At 60.4% G+C, this 18280-nt stretch overlaps 1 protein-coding gene across 1 annotated transcript; it reads left to right on the plus strand.

Moving 5' to 3' along the window:
- Positions 1-2358: 2358 nt before the first annotated feature.
- Positions 2359-18060, plus strand: STX1B (syntaxin 1B). Its single transcript, XM_045072578.1, has 10 exons — positions 2359-2491; positions 10387-10461; positions 10670-10769; positions 10886-10960; positions 13373-13446; positions 13721-13829; positions 14008-14081; positions 15975-16112; positions 16201-16311; positions 16590-18060. Exons 1-10 carry the CDS (start codon positions 2462-2464, stop codon positions 16668-16670), a joined length of 867 nt encoding a protein of 288 aa, XP_044928513.1. The 5' UTR covers positions 2359-2461; the 3' UTR covers positions 16671-18060.
- Positions 18061-18280: the final 220 nt, after the last annotated feature.

Genomic DNA, 18280 nt, shown 5'->3' on the forward strand with positions numbered 1-18280 from the left:
CCCAGACTGGTCTCGTGGAGAAGCTGACTCAGCCCACACCTCATGAGGCTGTTGCCTAGACTGCTGGGAAAGGCTTGAAGGATGGGAAGTCTGACTATCCAAGAAGGGGGCAAGACAGAGTGCTGGGCAGAGGAGAGACGGCATAGTGGAAGGGTATGGGGTGTCCGGGGTCTGGGATCCTGTGGTGTGGTTAAGGCTGGGGTTCTGCAGCCCAAGGAGGGGCAGTGGTAGGAGAGATGAGGTGAGGGTGCTGGCATTCAAAGGCCAGAGCAGCCACCGAGTGCCATCGGGGGGGTCATGGCGGGTAGAGTGGGGGGTAGAGTCGGTGGTGCAGGGGACGGATAGGACCCCATTTGTTCAGGGCACAAACACCTGGGGAGAAAACCGGACACACAGGGAAGGGGCTGCCGTTGGAGGACCAGAGGGGGGACTGATGTGATGCTGCGGGGGAAGCCGACGAGGGCTCAGACTGAGCCACAGTGGTGAGTGAGAAGGGAGAGGACCCAGGAGACAGCTCTGGATCTGGCAGCAGAGGGAGGAGGTACAACACTGTGGCTTTACAAGAACAGGCTTTGTAATCACAGGATGCCTGCGAGAGCCCCAGCCCTGTCCTTTACTAACCTTGTGAACTTAGGGCCACCATTTCAGCATTCTGAGCTTCAGTTTCCGGATCTGTGCACTTGGGATAAGCGCAGGAGCAGCTGCGTGGTTGGGAAGATTCTAGGACCTACTCTGCATGACCCCCGGGGTGGGGGGTGCGCTCAGAGCACGGCAGCATTATGGGGATGGGGGAGGGATCCAAGGTCAGTCTTGTCTCCGCTCGCAGTGACTGGCTGATGGAGATGCCACCTCCCATGGAGAACACAGGCTGGAGCGCTTTGGGAGGAGGAGGCAAGGCCACAGTCCTGGAGGTTCCATCAAAGCTCTGGCCTCATTCACTGCAGCTATGGACTTCCTCGAACCTCTGATGACATCTTTCGCCTCTCTGTTCTCAGTGCTCGGAGCAGGGGCTGTCTTTGAGGAGGAGGGTCTGCCTTGGAGCCACAGATGTGGGTACTGTGGGCAAGTGGGTGCAGTCGGCCCCGGGGAAGTGAGAGGGAAAGAGAGCGGAGAAGCCAGGGTGGGGCCCGGGGAGCCCTGACACTGAGGGGCTGTGGGAGAAAGGAGGGATCTGGAAGGAGGCTGGACATTCAGAAACGGGGGGCGGGGGTGGGGGAAGGCAGGCTGGAGTCAAGGAGCGGAGGGTTTCAAAGAGAGAGGTCATCAGGGTCATATGTCACCGAAAGATCATGATGGGTAAGGCCTGACCCGTGGCCGATGGACTTGGCATCAAGAAGGTCATCGGGTAAACTGGTAGAAGCTGGTTCGAGGCCTGTCAAGGGGCCAAAGCCCGCGGCAGGGGTGGAGGTGTTGATGAGATGTTAAACTACGGCGATGGGAGCAGGGAGGTGGGGTCAAGGGGCAGGACGGCGGGCACCTGCATCTGCCGGGCACCAGCTTTCCCCTCCAAGAAGGGCGGGTTTCCGTTTCAACAGTCATGGAAGACAGGCCAAGAGGTCAGGAAAGGTAGTGAGCCCCCTGTTCCCCGAGGTAGACAAGCAGACCTCTGAGACCCACGGCTGCCCAGAGATGGGCACAGACAGAGTGGGGAGGGCTGCGCAGCATAAACCCCCAAACACACGAGTCCTGCCCTTCTCAGGCTCGGCTGGTTCCTTGCATCACAAAAGCCACCTAGAGGGTCACTTTGGCTATTTCCAGTGTCCAAAGCGCGTCCTGCGGGGCGAACGCGCAGAGGTGGTCGAGCCGGGCTCGCCCAGACTCGCAGACACCGAACCCCGAGTCTCCCTCATCCCCGCTGTAACGGGGTCCAGGGCGCCCCTCCCTGGGTGACCCCGAAATCACTCCCCTTGCCCCCCTTCTGCCGCGCCCCCCCGCCCCCGGCCAACAGCTCCCTCCGGCCGCCGCAGCTCCCGGCTCTGCGGAATCGCTCCCTGCGCCCCGGCCCGGCCCTTCCCCACCCGCCGCGCCTCTCCACTGCGCTCCCCGCCGGCCCCCTCCCCCGGACTACAACCCCCAGGCGCCCCCAGCCCCGGGCGCTGCGCATGCCCCCTGCTCCCCGCCCCCTCCCGGCTCCCCCCCCCCCTCCTTGCCTCCCTCCGCCCCCCTCCCCCGCGCTTCGGCTCCCGCATCCATCCGAGCCTGTGCCGCAGCCGCATCGCCACCGCAGCCCCGGCAGAGCCGAGCCCGGCCCAGGCCCCTGCCCCTGCCCGGCCCTCGGCCCGCAGCCCCCGGCCCCGCCCCCGCCCGCGGGCGCCCCCCCCCCCCAGCGGCTCGGGTGCCCCCCCCCGCCCCCGGCGCCCCCAGACTCCAGCCTCCAGCCCCGAGGCGGGAGGCAGGGAGCCGCGGCAGAGGCAGGAGGAGGACGAGGAGGAGAAGGAGGAGGAGGAGGAGCCGTCGCAGGATGAAGGATCGGACTCAGGAGCTGCGGAGTGTGAGCCGGGGGTGGGGAAAATGGGGGGGCGGGACCCCAATATTGGGGGGGCGCGTGGGGGTGGAGTGGGGGAGGTGCTGGGACATGGGGGCAGACGACCGGACTGGAGGAGGTGGGTGGTCGGGGCACCCCAGCATCTGGAGGCACCTGATGTCTCCAATGAACCTGCATTTTGGGGACGGCGGCAGGAAGAGAGGTTGGAGGCCATTAAGACTCAAGGGGGCAGGAGAGGTTCCAGGGGCTTTAGCCACCCACGTTCCCAGGAGGGCCCCGGGGTCTCCTCCGGGAGGGGAGAGAGTGAATGTCCGGGGAGAATGGGAGGGTACTGTCCTCCCCTGGGCAGATTTGCGGAATTCGAAAGATGGGGGCGGTTACTGGGCCAGGCTGAGTCCAGCGGGACCGAGATTCGGGGGGTGCTGTGGGGAAGGACACAGGTTGGGACAGAGATGCCAACACTTGGCAGTGACGGAAGTGTCTGTGTGTGTGTGTGCACACGCGTGTGTTGCTCCCTGTGGGGAGGGGGCACGTCTCAGAGACGAGGAGGGGAGGGGTGGCCTCAGCAGACAGCCAGAGGGCCAGGGCTGGGGATGCGGTGACCCCAGAGGCGGGAGAGGGCTTGCAGAGGAGAGACGAAGAGGAGGCTCGGTGCCCAGGGCCATGGAACTGGGTTGTGTGACACGGCCCGTGCTCTGCTGGGGGGAACTGGGGCATCCTGAACAGGCAGGGGCTGGTTGGTGTGGGCCCCTGGTTTGCAGGCCTTGAAGAGGCCCAGCTTCAGGAGTCTGGCCAGGCAGTTTGGGTGACAGGGGAGGAGGGTGGCGCTGATGCCCGCAGTGGCGGCCGCCACTTGGAGAGGCTTGATGAGACCGGTTTCTAGGGTAGGGAGAACGTTGGGGGGTTTGTGGAAATGACCCCGGGGTCCGAGGAGGCAAAGCTGACAGCCTGCTGTGTGCTCGGGGCCTGTGCTGTTATGTTCAGAAAGTACTAGCCCCAGCCATGATGCAACCTGACGCCCCGGGTCTCTACCAGGGGGACCCTGTTGGTTGTTTCCTTCCCCGGGTTACTACCCCATTGGACAGATGAAGAAGCTGAGGTTCGGAGATAGCAAGAGCTCGCCCAAGGTCACCAAGCAAGTGGGTGGGAGAATCAGATGGGAATTTGGGTTTCAGTCTGGCAAGTTGACATGAGTCTCTGCTTTTTTTGGATCCTTGAAACAGAAGTCTCCACACTGGGGTTAAAAAGCTCTGTTTTGGGGAGACCCCAGGATAGGGGTGTGGGAAACCAGGCTACAGAAAGCTAGGAGGAAGGGGCTGGAAGATAGAATGACTGTTGCTGTCTCCGGGGAAAGATGTGTTGGCAAATCGGAAGGAAGGAGAAACTGCTGGTTGAAAGAGGGAATTTTGAAGGTTTCTGTATTCGACTTACACTGAATATGGGGCCGGGCATCCACTAAAGGACAGTATTAAAAATAATCAACCTTCTAGTGCCAGAAACTGTCCTAAGCGTTTCATTCATGTTTATTCATTTTGGTCTCCGCCACAACCCTGGTACTAGTGTGGTCCCATTTTACGGGTAAGGAAATTGAGGCCCAGAGAGGTTAAGAGTCACGTAGCCAGGAAACGGCAGGCAGGCGGGCCGGCTCCCACACGGGCGCTCCGAGCTCCCTGCTTTCACGTTGCATTTTCCAAAGCAGTTTGCCGTCCATTATCTCATGAGACCCTCGCTGACCTCCCAGTGAGGTATGTAGATGACAGACTACCTCACCTTATAGCTGAGGAACCCGAGGCCCAGAGTGGTTAAATACCTGGCTCAAGGTCACACAGCTCTCAAGTGAGGAACGCAGATTGGAACCCAGATCCCCCGCCGCCAACACTGTTCCATGACTCCAAAACCCAGAGAAATGGAAAGCGGTTGTTGAGGTGAGGTGCTGGCAAATTTGAGGTCTGATCAGAGAGAGGGAGGGAAAGTCCTAAGACACGGATGCAGGGGGAGGCAGAGCATGGCATCCTCATCCAAGTGGATCAGATAGGCCCCTGCCCAGAAGCGAGGAGTTCTGGCTGCTGGGGCTGCAGGGGTGGGCAGCCAGGTGGGGAGGTGGGAGGCGGCTTGGGGGGTAAAGGGGCCAATGGCTCTGGTGTTAGTCACAGCTCAGAGAGACTGGAGATTCGGGACGGGGGTGGCGGGTAGGGTGGAGAGAAGCTGCCAGACGCAAGGAGCGCCAGGGTCTCCCCACCAGAGTTGGGAGCGAGGGAGACGGGGCAGGGGGGAGAGACGCCTGCCAAAGCAGTCTCTGTGATCCTGAGAGCGATGGCGGGGGCCAGAGGGGGGTGTCACCTCAAGGGACCTGATCATCTTTCCAGCAGGACCTAGCGTTCCCCAGGGGTTCTCAGATCTGTTTATCACATAGCGAGCGGGTGAGGGCGCAGAGTTGGGAGTCGGCCTGTCTGGGTTCATATCCTAGCTTTGCTACTTCCTGTGTGACCTTGGGTAGGTTTCTTAACCTCTCTGGTCCTCAGTTTCTTCACGTGTGAATTGGGGGTAACAATTGTACCTATTCGCTGGGTTGTCCAAAGGATTGGAACTAGGTAATAGACAAAAGGTGGCTAAGAAGGGCCGTGGGCACCCAGTGCTCTGTGGGTGTTTGTTATTCTACAGCTGACTTGCTTATTTCCCTTGAACCTCATCACACCAGCACCCTGGGATGGGCGGGATGTGACCCCTAATTTATTTTGGAGTAGAAAGGGCCAGAGAGGCAGCCTGACCGAGGTCAAACAGATGGTAAGCAGAGCTGGTGCCGGACCAGGGTTTTCTGTTTTCTAAATTCACCAGGCACCTCTGGGTGCGAGCTGGGAGCTGCTGGGCTGGAGGGGAGCTCTCAGCCTGACGCCTGACTGACGGGAGCTCCAGGTCCAAGGGGCGGGGCCAGGGATGGGGCTCAAGAGGGGAGAAAGAGGAGTAAGTGAGGTAGAGGGAGGACTGGGGAGAGAGAGAAGCCTGTGTGTGGGCGGGGTTGCGTTTGGACTTTGGAGAGACCTGGCAAGGCCTGCAGTGAGTGGGGGCTGTGATGGGACAAGCCACGCACCCTGAGGGCAGGGACGAGTCATCTGGGTAGCACTCAGATATGGGCTAGGCACAGAGAGGGCCTTCGAAGGCACGCCTGAAAGACAGCGGGCAGGAGTGACCCCATGAGGGAGCAGGACCCAGCAGAGCCCTGGTGATGGGCTGCCAATCCCCCGGCTGCACAGGGCTCCTTTCTGCCATGCAGACACACCAAATTCACCCCTGCCTCAGGGCCTTGGCACTTGCTGTTCCCTCTGCTGGTCTCTCTGTTTTGAGTGCTCTTCCCTCCACGCAGACTGCTGTTCCCTCCGCCTAAAATTCTGTGTCGTCCTGAAAAAAGCCACCCCTGCTAGCCCCTGCTAGCTCGCACAGACGGAACCCGTCCTGTTCCATCTTCATCTCCCTCGATCTGTCGGAGGCAGGACCTCCTTCCTGTCTTATCCGCCGCAGTGCTCTCAGCAGCAGCCAGGGGATGTGGCTCAGCTCATACATGTGTGCTAGGTGAATGAGCGACTCAGAGGGGCAGAGGGAGGACTCGGGGCGAGCAGGAGGGGAAGGAGGGAGCGCCGAGTGGCACGGGGGGGGGGTGAGAGGGCCAGGCTGGGCGCTGGGAGGGCCAGGCTGGGCGCTGGGAGGGCCGAGAGGCCCAGTCAGGGAGACGGACGGACAGGAGTGGGGGTGCGGCGGAGAGAGACCGCTGCCTCTAGATCGAGCCATGCTTGCACCCCGAGGAGCACGCGTGAGCACGTGTGTGCTGTGTGCAGGGGTACGCATGTGTGTTTACACGCGCGCGCGCGCTCTATGACTTTGCTGTCACCCAACACCGGGCTCTTTCCGCCTCTGTGTTAGTCACCTTCTCACCATCTGTCTCTGGTCCCTGACTTGCTCACTGTCCCTCTCCGACCATCCACACATCTGTCTCTGCTGTCGCCCTGCCCGGGGGGGCCCCAGGGCCGCTGATCTCTCTGATGGGAAGACTGCGGCTGGAGGCTTGGATCTGACGCCCCAAGGCCCAAGGCGGAGCCACAGGGCGCCCAGGACCTCTGCAGTCCCTCATGGAATGCTCTGAAGCGCGGGTAGAGCTGGTGGGCAGAGGGCCGGGTTCACACCTGGTGCCCCAGACGGCGCCTGCTGTGTCATCCTGAGCGAGTCCCTTCATCTCTCTACGCCTCCGTTTCCTCCTCTGTCAGATGGGTGTAAGAATAGGATCTGCTTCATGGAGTGCTTATAAGGGTTAAACGAAACGCACGAAACATGTATCCCAGGGCCCAGCTCACCATAATTAGTACACACGTGTTAGATTTCTTATCTCCTTCCTTTCGGACGTGAGGAAACTGAGGCTGGAGTTGTCCGTCAGGCGGATCGGGTGCATATGAGCCTCTCTTCCCGCGTGATCTCATTTGCCCACAGCCTGCGTTCCCTCAGGCCGGCCAGCTCCGTCCGGAAGTGAGGCCTCAGTCATTACTAGGCGCGCACCCCTCAGAGCGGGGAGGGGTGCACCAGCCTGCCCATTCCGCAGACCGACGGGTGCAGAGAACCGCTGAGGTTTGCCTGGGATCACAGAGGAGGGGAGGTAGAGCGCCTGGCTTCCTACCTGGGCTCTTCCTGCAGCCTGGCCGGCCTTCCTCGATTTTTCTCCTGGCCCCAGGAGTTCAGCAGTGCTGGGGACAAGCAGAGCAGGATCGTGGAGTGGGGTCCGGGGAAGCCTGGGATTAAGCACTTGGCGTTCAGGTCCCACCTCTGGGCTGTTTTGCTGTGAAGCCTTTGGAAGGTCAGGCAGCCTCTCTGAGCCTGCTTCCTTATCTGTAACACAGGAGCTGCAGGGGGTGCCAGCCAACCCGCACGAAACACTGCGTCCTTCGGGCAGCATGAGGCATTTTTCCTGCCTGGACTCATCGCCTCCACCTGCCCAGCATCTGGGGCAGATATTACTGCTGTTCAGCTACGGCGGAGGCTGAAGCCCAGAAGGCAGAAATCGTGTGGCCTTGTGGCTGCTAGCCTGGGCAAGTTCTTTGGCTTCTCTGTGCCTCAGTTTCCCTGTCTATAAAAGGGAGCTATAATAATACCGACTTCAAGAAAGGCTTTTGTAGGAATTAAATGGACAAATAGCCAAAGGGCGTAGAACCGCGCCCAGCTCCTCATCACCTGCTATGGAAATGTTTGGCATTAATGATAATTACGCAGTCCAGGGGCCCTGATAGGGTTTAACGAAAGAGTCACGGAGATCAAACGTTGTAAAGCCCAGGTAGAAGATGCTGGTAGAAGATACTCTTTCCCCAGGGTTTCAGGGTACAGAGCCCCATCAGACTGGGCCTTAGCAGGAGCTGAGCTGAGAGGGAAGATAGCTAGTGGCAGAGGCCCTGGAAGGAGGGGGCCTGGCCTCGAGCCTTCAAAGGGCTCGCGGGGAGTCTGTCTTAGGTGCTTATGATTGCCGGCCCATTCAGCCCAGGCGCCCTTGGATGAGTCCCTTCTGTTTCCCCCCCCCCGACCCCCGGTTCCCTCATCTGTGAACTGGGGACGATGATATTTGCTCGTGTGGTCAGGATCAAAAGGGATTACAGATGTGCAAGTGTCTGTGAGATGCAGAGGATTATTCGCTCTCGGCTCCCTGTAATTATTATAGCAAATAAGTCATCCTTGGGTCTCCGCCTCTCTTCTCTCTCAAGGACAAGTAAACAGGCAACCAGGGATGCCCCAGGGCAGAATCGAGGGGAACTTGGCTCTGGGGACAAACAGGAGAGAGAGAAAGGGAAATCAGACTTTAGAAGGTCGAGAGTCAGCCTGGGGAAAAGGTGGAGAACAGGAAAGTTCCCAGGCCAGAGGGACGCCCCATGACCTCTGGGCAGCTGGGAAGGGGCCCAAGTCAGAGAAAGGGCAGAGGAGTGGTTTTGGCTCTAGGGGAAGGAGACCCCATGCGACAGCTGGCTTGAGGGCAGGGCGTCAGGGGACGTTGGTGGGTCCTCCGAGAGGAGCTGGGCCTCCCGGAGCCTCTTGGGGCCAAGGTCTATCGGGGTAACCCTGGATCCGGTGGAGACCTGAGAAGCCAGGAGTCCTCTTGGAGTACCCAAGCCCCACCTGTGCCCCGTCTCCTTCCGAGGGCAGCTGTGCACAGAGACAAAGGAGCCTCCCTTTCCCAGGGGATGTTTGGAATCGTCTGGAAACTTATTGGAAGTGCTGGATACATCTTCTGACGTGGGGTGGGGCCCGTGTCAGTAGGGAGAGTTCTCTGCATTCTGTTTGGGCAGGAGCCTGGTGGGGGGCATCGAGCATGCAGCTGGAGGGCTCCCCCAGGCTCGCAGGCTCCTCCCGGGGCTGTCGGGGCTCTGCTGATTCCGAGTTCACTCGGCTGCCGCGATTGCATCTCGGCCCCATCTGGCTCTGTCTAGGTTCGATCGGAGCTGTCTGGGATCTGTCTGCCCCTAGTCTAGTTGGGTCTGAGCTTGTCTGGTTTCTGTCAGGTCTTGTCTGCGATCTGCTGGGACCCTGTCGGGGATCCACGGGATCCTGGGATCTCTCTGGATCCCAGCCGGCTGTGCTCCAGGTGGACACCTTCGGGTCCTGTCTTGATGCCATTCCGGCTCGGGTAGTGCGATGCTGTCCCGTTTGGGCGAGGTTGTTTCCAGAAGTCCGTCTGTTTAAATCTCCACTGGGGCTGATTAGGGCTCCGCGTGTAATTAAGCTTGACGGGCTCAGCTTTCTGTCCTCAGACTTCTGCCCCAAGCGGGGGAGAGTCTCCAGTCAGGAGCGCGGAGCACCGGGGAGCCCGGTCCGCCCGTCTTCCTTCCTGGCTCCGCCTGAGTGTGCAGGCCCGAGGCGGGAGGGCCTGGGGGACACGGTGCCTCCGACGCCCCGGGGCTGCGGGTGCGCGTCTGTGCGGGCAGCTTCGCCGTGGGGCCGCGTGTGGGTGAACGTCAGCGTGTCAGAGTGTCTCCGCGTGGGTGTCGGGGGCCTATTTCTGTGTGCCTTGTGTGTCAGCCCTTCTGTCTGTGTCACTGGTCTGTCTGGCGGTGGCGGGGGCGGGGGCGCTGTGGGTGGGTGAACCCCTTTGTGTCTCTGAGCCCCGGGGGTGGAGGGCTGAGCCGCCGCAGGTTGCAACTGGGAAATCCAGGCAGGCAGAGTAGGTGGCTGTGAAGCGAGGCTACAAGGAAGCCAGCGAAGACGCCAGAGCCAGAGGGGCAGAGCCACGGAGCGGAGAAGCCAAGCGGGAGGGGCGGGCGCGGGCAGCGGGGTGCGGGTCGGGGCTGGGGAGCCGCCATGGGTCTCCTCCAGCCCTCCCTGGGCTTGTATGCTCAAGCTGGCGCCCGCAGCCGGCAGTGACGTGACCTTGCCCGGGGGACGAGGCCGGTCGGGTGGAGGCTGGAGGGGAAGAGAAGGGGAGCAGTGCGACCCCCCCCCCTGCACAGGAGTGGCTGGGGGTGGCGGCTCGAGTCAGCCCCCGGGGCGTCCGCTCCAGACCCCTTCCCGGAGCTCAGAGCCGATTCCTGCAAGGCTGGCGTTTAGCTGGTAGCTATGATACTGGTTAGTGGCAGCTGTCCTGGGTGTCACGCCCCCCCCAGGGTGACTGCATTCTTGGGGTCACATCCACCCTTGAAAGGGTGCCTTCTGCGAATTCCCTCCAAGGTGTCCCTTGGGCTCTCAGCTACCTGGCTTCCCGGACCCTGTTCCACAATTTTTCCAGTGTTCATTCGGGCCGCTTGGGGCCCTTGCATTTGACCTGCGGATGACCTGCCCCCTGCAGATGACCCCTTCCCAGGCCTCTGCTCTGAACCTAGAGCTGGGAGCATCAGATCCAGGATAGGGACTGTTCATGGATTCTACCTTTCTTCGCCTCCCAGGCTAAAGACAGTGATGATGAAGAGGAGGTGGTCCACGTGGATCGCGACCACTTCATGGATGAGTTCTTTGAACAGGTAACTGAGCGTCTGATGCTCCAGACCCAGAAGCTGGCCCCCAGGCAATGACTTCCCTGGCCCTGTTCCCACCCCTGCTCTCCACTGCTACACCCTCTTGGCCTTTTTACCTGTCCCTCGACTCTGGATTACCCGAACCCCGACTAAGCCCCAGGGCCCCTTGCCTGGCTCAGCGACTTGGCTGGGCACAGCTCATCTGGTACCCCAGGTGGAAGAGATCCGGGGCTGCATTGAGAAACTGTCAGAGGATGTGGAGCAAGTGAAGAAACAGCACAGCGCCATCCTGGCCGCCCCCAATCCAGATGAGAGTGAGTATTGCTGCTGGGTGGCCGTCAGCGGGATGGGGGTGGACAGTGTTGAGGGGGGAGGAGGTGGGGGATGGGCTCCCCTCCAGACTTCTTACCCGCTCTGGCTCTCCCCTCAGAGACCAAACAGGAGCTGGAGGATCTCACCGCAGACATCAAGAAGACGGCCAACAAGGTTCGCTCCAAGTTGAAAGGTGAGGAATGCAATCCCCAGACTCAGGGGAGAAACAACTCCGCCCTCATTGGACCAAACATGCCTTTCTGTAAGGAGTGCCCACAGGTTTCCAGCACGCAGCTTCCTAAACAGTGAGAAAGCACAAAACCCCAGATCCAGATCTCTGGAGAAAGATAACATGACGAAGAAATGAGGGAGAGGAGGTTTCTGTCCCAGGTGCATCTGAGCGTGGCTGGATCCACCGGCGTGAAGGTCCACCAGAAAACAGAGGCTCTCAAGTGGCTTCAGTTTCATTAAATCCGTCTTTCTCCAGAACAGGTGCCGCGCATAGCGCTAAGCACCCAGTAGGTGGGCCCAGCAAATGCTTCTGAACTGGTATCCTCGGCTCAGGACAGATTGGATTGTGTGGCTGACATCAGGAGCTGGCAAGCTTTCAGGAGGGACCTGCCAAATGCTTATGTATTCACTCTAATTTAAGGACTTGGGTGCTGGTAATAACCACCTTCCCCCAAAGCATTGTGGGTTGGGAACCTCCTTGTCTGCCGGTGCCAGGGGGATAGCGGTGTTACCGTGACGGGGTAAATGCAGCCTCAGAAAACGTTTGCCAGCCACCTACGTTGTCCGAGGCACCGTGCAGGGCATTGGGGAACAGGTGCCAGGTCAGGTGCCTGGCCTTGAACACACCTACCTGGGTCCAGAGAGAGAGAGAACAGGGACTCCATGTGTCCCGCGCTCAGTGGGAGGTCATGTGTGAGCCTCCAGTGCTGATCAGTAAAAATATCCCTTTTACACTTGCATCTTGGAAAGGAAAATGACTTAAACTGGGAGCACATTAAGTACAAAGCCAGGCGGAGGGGGTTCAACTTCCATCATCATCAACTCATTCCTCCCGTCGGCTGCCTCACTGGCTCAGTAAGAAAAACAGAAGCAATTTCAAAGCAGGCTTTTTTTCCAGGGGGCAGCACTTTTTTTTTTTTCCTTAATGAAATCTTACAAAGAACTCCAATATATACAATCCATAAAAGATAGGCTGTTCTGGCTGCACTGGCCTTGGGGGGCTCCGCGCCCACCCACCTGGCTCCCCGTTCCTCCGGCAATGGCTGCGGAGGTTCTTTCTCAGAAGCAGGGTTCTCTGGAACGCTGCTTTCAAATCCTTTGGGCCCCCCGAGCTCTGACCTTAACACTCTCTATAAGACCACGAGGTAGGCTCCGTGGATTATGTGTGAGTTCAGAAACAGACCAAGAAAGAGCTAGGAAATGTAGCAGTGAGTGACGTAGAGAAGCTGACCTTCCGGACCTCCAGAAGAAGAGAGAGTCTCTTCTCCTGCATCTTTCTCCAGCTACTTGATGGCGTGAGCTCGGGCTTTGCGTGTGACCATAAGTGAGTCGCTTTACCTGGCTGAACCTCAGGTTCTACGTGACCCATGGGCGGATTATGACTGAGCTCGGGATTGTTGTAAGAAGTCAATAAGATCCTCTGAACGACCCTTCACTATGGAGTTGGGCCCCAGACCCAACTCTGACAACAGAGTCCCGGTAGGGGCCAGAGGTTCCGACCTCCCTGGCTGTGTCTGGCGTGCCTGTGCCTTTTCTGCAGCGGGCAGGCCAGGAGTGTCACTCAGTCCCTGTGCCCACCATTGGTGGCAGGAGAGCACTGGGGTGCTGTTTAGCCCCCAGCCTTTCCTGCCAGAGCAGAACAGAGGAGTGATGTTCTCAGGAATGGCCTGGAGGCCCTTCCAGGTCTGGAGGGCCTGGTGATTCATCTCTGCTGCATTTTCAGAGCGCTGTAGATCTTAGCGCAGGCAAGCTCTTTTTTAGAAAATCTGAAGGACGGAAGTCAGGAGAGCCTGATCCAGAAGCAGGACTCCCAGTTAACCTGTGCGAATTTAGAAGTGGGAATTCCGGAAACAGAGATCACCTTGCAGGGCTGGGGGAGAGCTAGTTTCTGTCGCAGTATCCCTCCTTCCCCTTAGAATTTTCCAAGAAAAAGGCGGCCACTAGAACCTGACCCACCTGAAGTGCCAGCCTTCTGCTAGAAAAACCGCAGGACGGGTTCCTGCCCTCTTTCCAGAGGCTGGAGGAAGTGGAGAGCTCCCCACCTACTGGAGCCCCTCCTGGGGACAAGCAGGAGTTATACGGCTGGGGGACCCTTCAAGACCCAACCCTTCCGCCAGAACAAGTAGCCCCTTTCTGTCTGGTGACCCGGTGACCCTCAATCTTCCTTCCTCCCTGCCTTCCAGACCCTCCAATACGTCTGTCTTCTATTCATCCGCCTCCTGTCCCCGCACCCGGACCCTTTATTGTCTGCCCTGGCCATGGGGGTGACATCTCTTCACAGGCCCGGGGCCTGCCTCGGGATGTCGACCCTTCCTACGTCCCAGACCCCGGCCCCACATGTCCCGGGCTGGTCACTGTACCCTCTCTCCCGCAGCAATCGAGCAAAGCATTGAACAAGAGGAGGGGCTGAACCGTTCCTCGGCGGACCTGCGCATCCGTAAGACCCAGGTGACCAGACCGGACCGGGCCGGACTGGGGAGGGAGCCCTGGTTGGAGCCGGGAAAGGAGAGTGGTCGGCCAGAGCGGAGCGGGGCAGGGGCGCAGCTGGGCCACTGCAGGCCAGGGCGTTGGAGGAGGGCCCGGCGGGGGTCGTCCCGGGACTGAGCACTTATCTGGGGTTGGGATCGTGGCTGAGCTACAGAAGGGCGACAGGCCCGCTCAGCATCTCCTTCCCGCTGCACCCCTGCCCCGGCCTCCTGATGTGTCTGTGCCCCTCCCCTAGCACTCCACACTCTCCCGGAAGTTCGTGGAGGTCATGACCGAATATAACGCGACCCAGTCCAAGTACCGGGACCGCTGCAAGGACCGGATCCAGCGGCAGCTGGAGATCAGTGCGTGCGCCCCGCTTCCGAGTCCCCGGCTTGCCCCGGCCCTCTTCCGTGGCTTCCCCAGGGCTTGCGTGGAGGCTGAAGGCTGGGGGCGGGGGGCTCCTGGGTCTCTGTCCCATCCCACCACCTCAGGCCCCCAGACTGGCCCAGTCCGTGAGCAGGGAGGCCTTTCTCCCCACAGCTGGAAGGACCACCACGAACGAGGAACTGGAAGACATGCTGGAGAGCGGGAAGCTGGCCATCTTCACCGACGATGTGAGCCCCGGGTGGGGGTGAGGTTGCGTTAAGGTCCTAAGTCCACCCTGGGATCACAGACAGCGGGAAGCCAGGTCCTGGAGCTGGGGACTGCCATGGGAGCAGGGCAGCAAGGCACCCCCATAAAAACGGGCAACGTGTTGAGTAGCCACACACTGTTCTAAGCACCTTACATACTTGCATTCACCTGCTGTCTCATCTGGTCCTCACCACCACCCTCTGAGGGAGCCACAGTTCACCAGTGAGGACATCGGACGCGGAGATTAACCGGAGAGGTTAAATAACACGCCCAGGGCCTTGGAGCCAGGATTCAGATACCGGGTCTCCTTCCTGCCAGTTAGGGCTTTGACGTCCTGAGAAGATCTGCTACTCCCTGCCGAAGCGCGGCATTTCACCAAATGAGTAATGTGCCCACATTATGAGATTTTGAAAATACACCAGTTTTAGTTTTGCTAAAGTTTTACGCCCTGCCCTGCCTTTGTCATCTTGAATGCGAGTGGACAGGCTTCCCCCACTGTACTTCTCCTTTCTCTTTGTAGGTTTTGCCTCGGCCTGCCCAGTTCTGTCTCTGCTTCTGACGGCAGAACGGCTCTGGTTAAGATTTCTAGACCAGAACTCGAGTCTGTTCAGTGACTGTCTAGCAGTTTTCAGCAAATTGTTATTTAGAGAACTGATCTCGATTAAATTAGCTTTGGAGCAAATTGATTAGGGCCGGGTAGCAGCCTGGAGCCCTCCCAGACAGCTCTGCCCAGGCTTCCGTGGGAGAACAGAGGGGAGCCTGGTGGGTTCTAAGAGGACAGAGCTGATCCCTGCCAGTGAACCCGCCGTCACTGCAACGGAAACCCGTCAGTACAATGCAGGGTGCTCGGGGATCGTGCCCGAGGGATGTGCAACCCGCAGACAGGCCCTAAGGTAGCAGTTAACTCCTAGCGTCAGGGAAGGCTTCCTGGGGGAAGTGGCACGGAGCTGTGCTGTAAGAAACAAGGAGCATTTGGATGTGGTGAGGCGAAGAGCCCACCAGAGAAGGGGAGCAGACTGAACCAAGGTGGGGGGAGGGGGCCACTTGCCAAACAGCCACTGGATGATTTTGGCTCGTAGAGGAGATGTAGGAGATTAGGGCAGAAAGGGAGACTGAGCCCTGGGTAGGGTGAAGGTGTACAGACTGGGGGGGGGGCAGGGAGGAATTGTGGGGGGCCCTGGAGGGTTTCAGAGCAGGGGAGTGGCTTGATGGGGTCTGAACAGTAAGCAGTTGGGGAAGCGAGTGGCCCGGCTCAGGCCAGGGGTGGGGGGGAGAGGGAATCCCTGCTCGTGGATGGGAGTGAATTTCTCTCCCCCCGACTCTTGAGGGCTGCGGTGCAATTCTTTATTTCTGCCCTCGCTCATGTCTTGGGGGCTCCAGAGCAGGCACACTGCCTTCTCTGCTTCTACTTGCTTTCTCTGCGGTGTCCTCTGCCTTTGACCAGACAAAGGCCCCCAATGCTAGTGGTGACTCTGCAACCCTATCGCTCTTCCCTGGTGAGTGTGTGTGTGTGTGTGTGTGTGTGTGTGTGTGTGTGTGTGTTAGAGGAAGCCCTGGGGAGGTGGCGGGTTCAAGCCAACTTTTATTTCTTGTAACTCAGTCTTCTCTTTGGTGTTTACTGTGTGCCTGGCAGGTGCCGTTCTAATCGGTGGATATACAGTGACTCAAAGCACGGTGGGAGGTGGGCACTGCTATCATCCACCTTTTCTAGGTGTGGAAACTGAGGCCTGGGAAGGTTAAACAACTGGCCCACAGTCAGAGCTAGGAAAGGACGGTCAGATTTCAGCCCAGACACTCCGGCTGCAGAACCCACACTTACCAGGGTGCAGAGGGGTCTGCAGCTCCTCCCCTCGCGCCCCCCCCTGTCACCCTAGATCAAAATGGACTCGCAGATGACGAAGCAGGCACTGAATGAGATCGAGACGAGGCACAACGAGATCATCAAACTGGAGACCAGCATCCGAGAGCTGCACGACATGTTTGTGGACATGGCCATGCTTGTGGAAAGCCAGGTACTGCCTTTCCCCCGCCTTCTGGGACCCTCCTGCGGGTCCCTGGGGTGCCCCCGCTTCAGCCCAGCCCCGACCCCATCCTCTGCAGGGCGAGATGATTGACCGCATTGAGTACAACGTGGAACATTCCGTGGACTATGTGGAGCGAGCCGTGTCCGACACCAAGAAAGCTGTGAAATACCAGAGCAAGGCCCGGAGGGTGAGCAAGGGTGGGGGGTGGGCCCCGGGGAGGGGCGAGGGGTGGGCAGCCAGGGCAGGTGGGCGGCAGCGGAGGAGGGCTCCGTCGGCTCAGGCCGGGGCGGGCGGGTGTTGAAAGCCGGAGGGACGCCTTATCTCGGGCTCTGACCTCTTCCTTTTTCTGTTTTCCCCCCTCCTCTTTTCCGCACACCTCCTCCCCGACCTGCGCCCCATCTGTCCGTCTCTCTTCATCTGTCCGTCTCTCTCGGCCTTCCTCTCTGTCGACCTTTCCGCCTGCAGAAGAAAATCATGATCATCATTTGCTGTGTGGTGCTGGGGGTGGTCTTGGCGTCATCCATTGGGGGGACGCTGGGCTTGTAGACCCCCACCCCTGTCTCGCCCAGACCCTCCCCCCACATTGGGAGCAATACCCCCACCGCCCCTTTCACTCCATCCCCTGCTCCAGGCTCACCCCCAAGACAGACCCAGGCAGCCCCCCTTCCCCACTTCCTGTCGGACCCCAGAGTCCCCGGACCTGCCCCCCACCCGCCATGGACCACCCCCCGCACGTAGACAGCAGCAGGCGTGATTACACACGCACACCCACATGCGTGCCGCCAGAACATGCTCAAGACGTGTGGACACCCCAGCGTGTGTGTGTGCGCGTGCGACGTGTGTGTAGAAGCCCCCAACCCCCCTCAGCCGCCCCCCCCCCCGGTCTGTGTGTCATCTGAGCTCTACCCCTTCACTTGGGTTGTTGTGTGTGGACTGCGGCCAGGTGTAACACAGCAGCCCTGCTCGGTCTTCTGTGACAGGCGTGTGTGTGTTTGTGTGTGTGTGTGTGTGTGCGTGTCAAGGGTGTGCTTCCACGGTTGATCGCTGTTCTCCTCAGAGCGCTTCGTGTTGTGCGCGGACACCCGTGTTGGGTGGGCGCCAGAGCTGTATTTCTGGGCTGTGTACAATACGTCTGTGTGAGTGTGAGTGTGAGTGTGTGTGGAGAGGCTTTCTACGCAGTGTGCTTCTGCCCGCCGGTGTGTTAGACGTGCACACGTGTTCTTCAGAGACGGGCGCCCGGTCCGGGGTCGTGTCGCCGGCTGTGTCACCGGCCGTGTGTGCCGTCGGCCCCGCTCGCGCTCCCCCGACTGCCCACCGCCCTCTGGGGCGGCCCCACACCCCGATCCACCACACGGCGGCGGCGGCCTGCCCGGCCGGCCGGGTCTCCGGGCCCGTGCGCCCGCATGCCGGTCCTTCTCCGTGGCCCCGCGGGGGCGGCCTTCATCTGGGAACGCTGGCGGGCCTCGGTGCGCCCCCGGGCCAGGCCGTGAGCGCGAGTGGCCCCTGGCCCGGCCTCTTCGCGGGCAGTGGCACCCCGGGGGCTGCCCCAGACAGGCGCCGAGGGAGGGCACCGCTGCCTTCCACACGTTTCCTCAGAACGGGGAGAGGCCCGCGTGGGTGTTGGCCGCCCCAGTCGACGCTCCGGGCTCTGCCTCAGGGACCGGAATGGCCCCCGTGGCGGCCTGCACGCGGTGGGGCCGGGGGCGCGTCCCGGGACCCTCCCCCGGACCTGGACACAGCCACCCCGAGGTGAGGCACGGGCCCAGGGCCGTGGGGCGACGGAAGGGCCAGCCCCTCCCTCGCTGGGTGCGCAGGGCACCGGCACTGGGCACGGCGGGTTTGCGGGGCTGGTGGCAGGCGCGGGGTGCGGGGGCGCGGGACCCGCGGGTACAGCCTGAACGCACGCGGGGTAGGGCCTGTGTGTGCGCAGGGTGAGGGAGTCTGGCACGTGTGTTCACGGTGTTTCCCAGGGTCCCCCTTCGTGTGAGGCGTGTGTGTGTGTGTGTGTGTGTGTGTGTGTGAGACACAGAGACAGAGACAGGGAGACTCTGCACTTGTGGCCTTCCAGAACACAGTCCCCCTCGGGCCCCCACCCCAGCTCCCGTGGCTGGCCCCATTGCTCCCCGAGCTGTCTGAGCCCCGTGTGAGGCCCATCT

Source organism: Mustela putorius, unplaced genomic scaffold, assembly GCF_011764305.1.
Source record: "Mustela putorius furo isolate JIRA1106 unplaced genomic scaffold, ASM1176430v1.1 tig00004039_pilon_pilon_pilon, whole genome shotgun sequence".
Classification (NCBI taxonomy): Eukaryota; Metazoa; Chordata; class Mammalia; order Carnivora; family Mustelidae; genus Mustela; species Mustela putorius.